This window comes from Cheilinus undulatus, linkage group 5 (assembly GCF_018320785.1).
Source record: "Cheilinus undulatus linkage group 5, ASM1832078v1, whole genome shotgun sequence".
Taxonomy (NCBI): Eukaryota; Metazoa; Chordata; class Actinopteri; order Labriformes; family Labridae; genus Cheilinus; species Cheilinus undulatus.
In genome coordinates, this window is record NC_054869.1 from 27,791,078 (window position 1) to 27,801,646 (window position 10,569).

Here is a 10,569-nt window from a genome sequence, read left to right on the forward strand (position 1 = left end):
TGTTATAATTATTTTCTCTACCTAAAAATATATTAGTGCATAGCAAAAGTGTTTGGTTTCCTGCCATTTAAGTACTGGAGAGTTTCTGCTAAAAACAGCAGCATCATAAACGATTCACTACAAGATCAACTCCTTCAAGAGGTCGATTTCCCACAGCGCATTGTTGTAGTGTCTACATCCAAAAAGCGAATGTGCATTCTGGACTCCATTTCAAGTCCTTTTAAAATCTGTGGGAAGAGAACAAAAAAGAGATAAGTGATGGAGAAAAACTAATATTTTTGATAAGGTCGACTAAATTTGTAAAAGCACAAACCTGTTCAAAATGTTCAAACGTAATTCCTTCATAGAAATCATCTGGAGCCTGCAATGACACAGAAAAGTTTATCTCCTACTGCAGCAGAAATGTGAGAATTTATTGTAACAGCTTAGTTCTGCTAGGATCCATTACCATGTGGGGAACATTTGTGCTCGCCACTTCCAACATGGCAGCATCTGCTATCGCCTTGGCAGCTTCCAGCCCGATGGAGCCGCTTTTAGACAGAAGCTCCTCTACAACCTTAGACGGAAAAAAAATGATGTAAGTCTTTGAACCATCATAGAGGTTGAGGCTGCATTAAACTTCTGCCAAATGAGGAAGACAGCCAAGGAAAGAATAATTGAACCTTATTTGGGTGACAATTAGTGAACTGTATATGTACAGGATACATCCAGTATGTTTAGATGCTCTTTTTATTGACTTCATCAGAACGCAGGCTAGACCTGGGCAATTAATCGAAAAATAACCGAAACCGACATTTTAGAGCCTCTAACCGATGTAAACCTGCCATGTCAATTATTTCAATTTTTCCCAATTTCTTGGAAAAATTTGACTTTTTAAAAGGAACATTTTCTTTTTAGCTGGTGTGTCTTTAGATCTCAAATGTTTTAATGAATAACCAGAAATTGTTAATCTGTTCAGCTGTTTGTTCTAAAATTATACAGATATTTACAGAACAAACAGAGTTGGAGATTGGGGGTAGAATAATTGTTCATTAATTGTAATCCAAGGTAAAAAAGTTCAATTTATCGTGATTTTTATTTTTGCCATAATCACCCAGCCCTGACGCAGGCACTTTGTTGATGTCCCACTTGGGGAAAAAAAAAAACCTTAAATTAACTTAAAAGTCTTTCAGACTGTAAGACAAAGTTCTCTTAAAGAGGGATTCATGATATTGGATTTGTGCCAGTATTTGATGTGGAGCTGTTTTCCAACTCATTTTAGCTGAATGAGCATGTTTTTTTTAATTCCTTATGGCACAAATCACAACTATGATAATGACTTCTTGCATTCTGATGGCCAACAGTTGAATACGGAGAATAAAATGCCTTTTAAGATGTAAACATTCAACTGTCAAATAATGGAAGTGTAACATCTTGGTTATTATTGAGGGCAACATTTGGGTTTTATTTTTGCCATAATATTTGTGTAAGTACTGTTAAGAGTATAAGAAGTAATTTTTGAAAAATAGGGATTCATAATATTGGATATGGGCTGATATCTGTTGTAGAGGTTTTTTCCCCAACTCATTTTATGCAGATGCCAAACATGCATGTTTTTCCTCCTTATTGCACAGATCACCACTATTATTATGACTTCTTGCATCCCGATGGTCTGCAGGCAGATATTGATATGGAATGAAGTGTTTTTTTCAAGGTGTGCACATTAAACTGGCAAGAAGTGAAGCTTTTAAAACCTTGGTTATTGCTGGAGCCGAAATGTGGGTTTTAATTCTGCCCATATATTCATATATATGAACTTAGCACATAAAGTAAAGAAATATGTGTTTGGTAGATTATTTCTTTGTTGCAACAATGCTTCTTGGTAATACATTTTATACCATTTGAAAGCCTGTTTATTTCCCTTTTAAATGGTGCCACATTTGTAAGGAACATGCTTTTGTGGGATGAGCAGCAGAGCTGAGTATGTGAGTTGCACCCATGAAAAAGTGCCAGATCTTCTCTGCAAATGCCAAACAGCCTTTTCTGCTATTGCTATTGTCTCTTGTTTTGAGCTTCTAGTACCCCCAAGTGATGAGAATCAGAGCCTGATTTTCATCACTGGAGGCAATCTTGTGCAGAGAAATATTGAGATGAGATTCTGCAACCAGTGGCAATCCCATTCCTCCACAGTCTGGGATCAAACTTTGTCCTCCAAGATGGCAACGCTTGCCCCCTACAGAGCAGGGTTCATCAGAGACTACCTCCAGAATTTGGTGGAGTGGAGTGGATGGAATGGCCTGCCAGCAGTCCTGACCTCAACCTCATCGTGGGATCAGCTAGGGCATGGACTCATGCCAGAGTGACCAACACAACCACATTGGCTGACTTGTGACAAATGCTGGTTGAAGAATGGGATGCCATCCCACAGCAGTGTGTGACCAGGCTGGTGACCAGCATGAGGAGGCGGTGCCAGTGTGACTGTGTTTTCCACATGTTACTGAGGCTCCCGTTTGTTAAATTAAAATTGGTAAATTGTCATTATGTTTTGTTTTCTTCAGACTTCAATCATCGAGTCCACCCAAAAACACCAAACAAGAGTCAATGGCAGAATAAGCTGTTTGACACTGGCAGAGAAGATTTGGCAAATTTTTCATGGGTTTATTATTTTGCATGTGGACACAGTGGAACATTGCTTTCGCATTATGTTGCTTTTAAGCTATTATGTTAATAAATGGATCAAAGCACTCAAATTGGAAGAACCGCTGACATGGCTATTGCCTTTGAGCTGAGCACGCACCTGAAAAAGCTTCCTCCATTCAGCCTTCAGTGACTTTTTTGACAATATTGGATTTGTTATGATAGATTGGTTACCACAGTCATGGTTCAAACTTGCTCATCTTAACTTTAGAGTCACATTTATAAAGGTTCACAGCACTAATTACTATATCTGGGAGGAGAAAACATTAGATCATCTGGACACTCATCAGATTGTTCTGCAAGCTGAGCAACAAACTCATGAACCACTGTTCTTGGTTTTACAAACACAGTGCTTATCTTCTTAATGTAATTATACATTTACTTTACTGCAAAACATAGTCCGTCAGCTTGTAATTGTATTTTAATTGCTAGCTGATGGTAACCCCGTGATCCACCTGCATTAATTTAGGCTGATTATATATCTTTGTAAGGATGTTTACAGGCTGCCTGATTCACTGTTCAAAATACTGTTTGCACCTGTTTGGGTGTGACAACTTAAACCTCATAATTTTGATAATGGGAGTTTTAAGCCCTGCAGAAGAGCTGAAGCATACTCAGACCTCAACAAGAAAACCAGTTAGCACTTGATTGTATAGAAAATGGTTACAATGATTATAAGTTATTTTCTATTTGTTATGAGGGCCACATTAGTTTCTAAGTATGAATAAATGAATAATGATTTGGCTAATATGATTTATAAATAAATATAGAACATTTTCCAAAAATCACGATCGCTTCCTGAGAAAGACTGGACTATACTGCTGAAAGCTCTACAAAAAAAAAACAAAAAAAAAAAAACAGAGAAATATTTTTTTCCCGAATTTCTAATACATAAAAATAATTGTTCACTTGGATGTTTACCTTCAATCCATGTCTGAAAAGAATACAGACACTTGAATGTAGGCTGCATCATGAGGTTTTCCTACCTTCCTGTACTCCTCCAGAGTGATGGTGCCATCATTGTCTGTGTCATGCATGTTGAACAGGACTGAAAAGAAAGAGCCGAAAAGCTTAGTGGTTGGTCAGATGTCTAAGGATTTCCTGCTATTGCATTAAACAGGGCAGGATGTTTCTTACTGAGCAGAGGAAGCTGTGATTAGAGGTATGTTTGTGTGCACAGATAACAGAGTGAACGACTCATAAGTTTTCCTACTACAAAACACCAACATTAATGGAGAGAAACCTCAAAAATGCCTCCACTTGGGACCTTTTGTCATGGCTTTGAAACCAGTAAATATCACTTTAAACAATCACATGTCTACACTGAACATTAAATAAACCCCCAATACCACTTTAGTGCATTTAAGAATTTAAAGTCTACATTTGTGTTAGTAATATGCAGCATCTCCCATCTACATGTTTAACTGGGCTACTGCTGCTGATTTTCTATCTGCTGATTTGGAGTCAAAGAATGTATGTAGAGCTGACTTTCATCACCAGAGCTCAAAGTGATTGACTACTTTTTTTGGCAGCTGTCAAAAAGTCCTTACAGTCAAATAGGAAAAGCTTCTGAGATGTTTGAAGTTGTTGTTTGTCTTGCATTCACTAAAAAGATGAGGAAGAAGTATTGATTATAGTTCAAATTTAAACATTTAATGGAAAAATAACTGCTTCTTCAGTACAAGACATGTCTGTTTTACTAATAAAGTAGCTAAGTATTGATCAGGCATGGCTGACTTTACCCTCTTGCAGGCGACAATCAGCTCTAGTCTCTCCCAAATCCACAAAAAAATCAAACTGCACTATCCACCCTATGTAATGTAGATTTTACTTAAATCCAAATGCAGAACAGGGCGTTATTATTACACACACACATACAAGAGGACATAACTATTAGGCAAAGGTGGGCAGCTACCTGGGGCCCCCAGACTACCACTGACCCTACGAGCACCTCATAAACTTCATGTTGAGCTTATATTTTACTTTTCGTGAATTATTCTTTTCTTTATAAATATCCATATACCCTAAAATTGTATCAGAATACATTGTATACCTGTCCCCTACACAACAGATAAATGGATAATAAAGTCAACTGTTAATCTGTTTTGTTGTTTATTTTGGGGAATTTCTTTGATATATGAGGCTTAAAAAGGGGAAGAACAATGGATGTGGAGGGCCCCTTGTCTGGGTTTGCCCTGGGCTCCAAAATTTTCTAAGTTTGCCAGTGATAACACAGCACAAGTTTGGTGAAGCTCACTCCATGAACAAGGAGCAGCCTGAAACAAAGCAATCCAACTTGTTTGTATAGTATCTACAGCCTTTTATAGGTCAGCTGAGGACACACAAATTATACCTTAGAGCAACAAAAACAATGGCCTTATGCTGCAACAGTACATTTGTTTTCATTTGAATCCCAACACATTTGGTCAGGAATGTGTGAAATATCAGTTTAGTGGCCAAAATCTGAGCCTAAAGCAGGATCTTTAGTCAGATTTCTCTCCACAACAAGGCCTCATGGCTTAAGAATACAGAAGGTCCCATTTCAAGGCCTTATTAATCAAACATCAATCAGTTTTTATCAAAACTGTGATAATATTTAGCATATGAACCAACACAATATAAAAATGTTAACATCTATCTTTAAATGCACCTTAGAATGTTTTAAATCCAGCCCAGGCAACAGAAGAATTAAATCTGTTCAGGTTTGACACTCTCACTGGAATTTGTCAAAGCTATCTTTGACTCAGTTTTGGTCCCAGATTGTTGGCTGCAAATGATCTTGTTGGGAACCCAATAGTGACATTTGCAGCTATGCTCTATGTGGTATGTAGTAGGTGACTGAAATAAGAAACTCACATATCCAACTTGTCATCTACACTGAGCAGTACATCATTTTTCTAGTATTTTGTGATTGAAACACACGCCAGGAAGAGGCCAGAGAGAGATATTTGGCCCTAGATCCCTAGCTGGTGCTCTGAGCATAAAATCATCTCTAACAAGTATTTCTGGTTCTCTTTGTATCTAATGCTGTAATTACAAAGTAAGGACAGCGTCTTACAGCGAAGCTTCTCCTTTCTCAGGCCTTCTTTTTCCTCATCTGTCAGTCTCAAAGTTGGAGGGCGGAAGTGAGACATGACCATGAGGAACTGCTCGAAGCCAATCTCCTCAAAGGAGCCCACCTCATTTTGATGCTGGTTTCTGGATCACAGACAAGAGAAATCAAAGTTCAGGCTTTTAAAATTAATATTTAACTAATGTGGCTTTATTGCATTCAACACCAAATAATTTGCAAAAGAGTAATCCTTTGTTTCCACAATACTTTGAATCTAAGAACATAAACCTCTTTAACCTTATCAAAGTCTCTGAGTGCTATCTCACCATCACTTTTTTTTTTCCTGATCTTGCATTTGTTCCTTTTAGCCCTCCATGGTGCACATGACTTCTGTGTTTGTAGGTCACATGGACTGACAACAGCTTGTTTGTTAGTCATCTAAATGCAGTTTGCTCTGTAAAGGCTAAGCCCTCCAGGGTAAGGGGGAAAGCAGCTTTTGAGATGTGTCTCTACTTATTCCTGTTAAGGATGGATTTAGTTTTACCATACAGCACTGAAGTTGTTTTAATGATGAGTGGAAACCCCAGTTTTATCAGTATATTCTTCTCAGCTTTTTTCATCTGACCAAAGAAACAAAGGCCAAGCATAAAACAGTCAAATTCTTGATTATTACAGGACTTCAATGCAAACTACAGTACTGACCAACCAAAACTCCACAGTAAGGGCCAGTCCCATGTCTACCCCTTAAACCTTATCTTAGATCTTCTCCTCGGTTTTGCACATTCACCTCAGGGGAAGGGGTGTCCCAGTTCTCTTTGGAGTCAAAAGCTAGGGCTTAGGGACAAGGGCAACATAGTATCTCAAACGAAGATTTATGGGAACGAAGGGGTATGATGAATTTTCCACCATGCACTGCGTTCCCTTGCAAAATGGCATAGCAAACTACGAAGGAGGCACAAAAATTTAAATACCTTCGGCATTAATAATTGATTATAGAAAATACATAAGTCATGTTTTCTCATGTATTCAATCTTAAGCTACTAGGGATGGGAGTTTTATTGTATTTTTAGTATGTACACGCGTAAACGTTGGCTATAAACTGTATAAATACATAGAAAAGATCAACACAGAGATCCATAGTATGAAACATAATTACAAAAATTATTAACATACCACATTGGATGAGGGCATCATGTTTATGTGAATTATTGTCACATCTGATGATGAAGCTATTTACTGGTAATCAAGTGGTGTCTCGTTTTCAACCCTACCCCTTACCAGGAAGGGGTAGACAAAGGAGGAGGGCTAAGGGGTAGAAATGGGATTGCCTCTTAGAGTCTCTACCAACTGTCGTGCTTGAACCCACAACCTTTCAGCTGTGACAATGCACTTTAAAGCCCACCACTTTATCTGCTATGCTTATTAAATGTTGGAAGATTTGGTTACGACATACCTAAAAAATAAATGGTGTCAATAAACAGGGACAGATCCAGGGGGTGGCCTGGGCTTCTTATGAAATCTGAATGGTCACCCCAAAACCCAAACTATTTGCCTCGTCAGATGAAATACTTGTCAAAATCAAATATTTTGGCTGTTTTGTAACACCAGCAGTAGCTTTTTGCATTGCAATGTGGCATATTTTCTTTCTTTAGTACATAAGTTGTGATTTTGGACATGGTCCTCTTATCTAGTCTTTAAGAATTACATTTAGTACTGTAGTTTTCAATGGTTTTCTCTTGCTCACATTTATCTTTATTGATAAAATTCTGACAAAATAGCCATACACACGTTCTTACAAAATAAAACCTTTTGTATAAACTATTCAGTTAAGCTTTTTTAATCATTATGTGGTTAATATTTTAAAATTTAATTTTACTTCTTTCAATCCCTGTTTTTGCTAGTTTGCCCCAGTTTGTTCACCCTAGTCCAAAAGCATAGATCTGTCTCTGTCTGAGAGTTAACCTGCAGCTAGATGACAGTCATCTAAACTTTACACAAAGACTGGCAGCAGCTAATCTGGCGCTACTGAAGGGAAATAAAAGAAACCTGCATAATATGAACAGAGAATAAAGGCAATCTGTTCTATTAAACATTAATATTTACCAACTAGAGGTTAAGAAATGTCATTGCTGACACAAACCAACCTTTGTTAATGATTTGATTAGAATTACCTTTACTTTTGACACATCACGGACTTGAGCTTGTGAGGCTGTTCTAGCTTGTGACTTCTTATGTGTGTACCTTTTACACAGCAGGTCACATTCACACACTGATGGCAGAGGCTGCTATGTAAATTATCCACCTGTATCGTATGTAAACACATTCACATGCCGCTGGCAAAGAAGTGGGAGAGATTTGGGGCTCAGTGTCTCGCCCAAAGACACTTCAACATGTGACCAGATGCTGTAGATCCATTTGAAAGACTATTAGTGAGCCAGAAGTGTACCGTCATATCAGGAAGTTTTCGTTTTAAAGTCTTAACCTTATATAATAATATTGCATTTATTTCAACACTATCACAAGGAGATACATTACATCTGTACCCACCTTTTATCAAAGAATGCTTCAACAATCTGCTTTTTGATTGGATTGTTGTTGAGGGCTGGGATTTTGTCCAAGTTTTCTCTGCTGCAGAAAAAAAAGATAATGTGCATTAGCATACTACACACAATACAGGGCACCATGACTGACTCTGCTATTTAAGGGAAGTTACAGGAACAGTACCTGTCAGAAAAATACATGTTACATACAACATTGGTTCCCTTCCTTTTGGTTTCTTTTAAAAGGGAACAATAACATCTATCACTGCCAGCATGCCACTCTGGAAGTTGTGTGCATGTTTATATATATGTGTGTACAGTATGTGCATGATGGATGGACATATATTTGCCTTGTGTGTCTCCATTTGCTTTGCCTCAGCCTGTATGTATCACCATATGTTGCATGTTTATCTCTGTGCCAGAGATACAACAAATACCCACATTTTATCACCAGGAATCATGCACACAGGCATCTTCAGTGACCACTGAAAAAGCTAAATGATTTCCATAATAGATATAATGCTGACTAGCAGAGATTAAATACAAGTCACAATTTACCTGATGGTCTCTTCATTTCCACTTAGGTGCTGGAATCTTTTGTGGAGGTTTTTAATCTGCTCTGGTGAAACTGAAATGAGAAACACAAATAACATACAAGTATGCAAGTAATACATCTCTAATGAGTCTGCACCCTTAAACAAGGCTCCTGCCCTTCTTCAGCTGCTTCTTTTCTTACACCCAATAGAAAATAAAATCTTAAACTGATGGACATACTCACGTATTTATCAATTCTTTATCAGGAAGATTGGATTAAACAATGATACCTTTTTGTGTCAAACTGATCTGCTGCAGCTTTGCTCCTGGTTTAATGGCAAAGCAAACACCTAAGGCAGTCGGGGCATTGTCTTTTATGCCATGGAAGGACAGCTCCTTAAATCATTAACTCACTGTGTGGGCTGGTGAGCATGCACAGAAAGGTTAAAACATCATAAACTAGTCCTATATCAAGATGGATTTGACATTTTCAAGTGTTTCCACCAACAGTCATGTTTATTTTGATTTTTTTCTCCTTCCCAGAGGCTGCCAAGAGGATGTTTGCAATAGCAACAGTAGCTGCTAAATGTAGGGTAAGGAATATTCGGTGGAAGACTACAGCATGCAGAAACAAGTCAGTGCCATGGTTGGATCAGATACAGGGGTAGAACAAGATTTGCTACAATATCATGGACAATCTGGCAAACATTAGTGGAGCAATGGCAGAACAGGTGCCCTGCTTACAAGCATAAGCATGCAAATGCAACACATTTCATGATAGTATCTGAAACGTGACTGCATAAACACCTTTAACTGAGGCAGGAGAGAAACAGGCCAAAGCCCCACCTTGAGGAAACAAAATGAGATAGAAATAGTTCAAAGTCTTATCATTACAATGTCAATAAAGTTGGGATCAGTTTGGGTTTGAGAAACCATACTTCGGCATGCAAAGGTTTCGCATCAGAATTTTACTGCTTTTCCTGAAATAGGTCAACTCACTTCTGCTGTTTGTGTCTGCTTTTAGTTTCATTTCTTTAAGTATTCAATGTTGAAAGAATAGACAGGGGTGGGTTTATGGCAACAAATAAGAAGTCTTAAAGTGCAAAGGTACTTGGACCAGCCCATGGCAAAGGTATAAAATCAGCAATAAAACACTTTGTAGAGAAAAATAAATTCAAATAAAGGCGGATAAAAACCTAGTAAAACGCTAACAAGTAAACAGACGGGTTTTATGTTATTTTAGGGCTGATTGTTAAAAAAAAAAAAAAAAAAAAAAAAAAAGGCGTAAATCACTACATTTTACGGGTGCAGTCTTTTATTGGTATTGACATGATTAAATTTAAAACAGTATCTAATCCGCCATTAAATCGACCCTTTCCGGTACATGTATCAGCTGCGCCATTTATCTTGAATTTCCTGTGAACTTGTCACCTCCGTGCGCACGTGCAGATCAAAACTAGGCAATTTCACAAAAGCGACGCTTTTCATTGCAAAAGCATTAGAAAGCTCCTAATATTTCAGGGTTTCTGTGTGTTTTCCTCACTTACATCCCGTCCTGTCCGAAAGGTCTTGATACTTGCTCACGGAGCGCGTCTGTGAAGCTCCCATCTCTGCCACTGCTGTCCGTCTGTCTCAACTACCTCAACTTTTCTCCGCGAGCGGCAGCAGCGTGCTCGCGCTGCTATCAGCAGGTCGACGTAGTCTGCTGGCGTCCCTGGAAACATCTGGCATCCTCAAGGTCCTAAATCCATGCTGGCTTTGCAGAAA

At 38.2% G+C, this 10,569-nt stretch overlaps 1 protein-coding gene across 1 annotated transcript; it reads right to left on the minus strand.

The window, feature by feature from the left end:
* Positions 1-87: 87 nt before the first annotated feature.
* Positions 88-10,513, minus strand: tesca (tescalcin a). Its single transcript, XM_041786880.1, has 8 exons — positions 10,350-10,513; positions 8,827-8,896; positions 8,276-8,356; positions 5,735-5,874; positions 3,663-3,724; positions 449-556; positions 314-361; positions 88-227 (listed from the first exon to the last, which is right to left on the minus strand). The coding sequence occupies exons 1-8, from the start codon at positions 10,408-10,410 to the stop codon at positions 135-137; spliced, it is 663 nt and encodes a 220-aa protein (XP_041642814.1). The 5' UTR covers positions 10,411-10,513; the 3' UTR covers positions 88-134.
* Between the last annotated feature and the right edge of the window lie 56 nt (positions 10,514-10,569).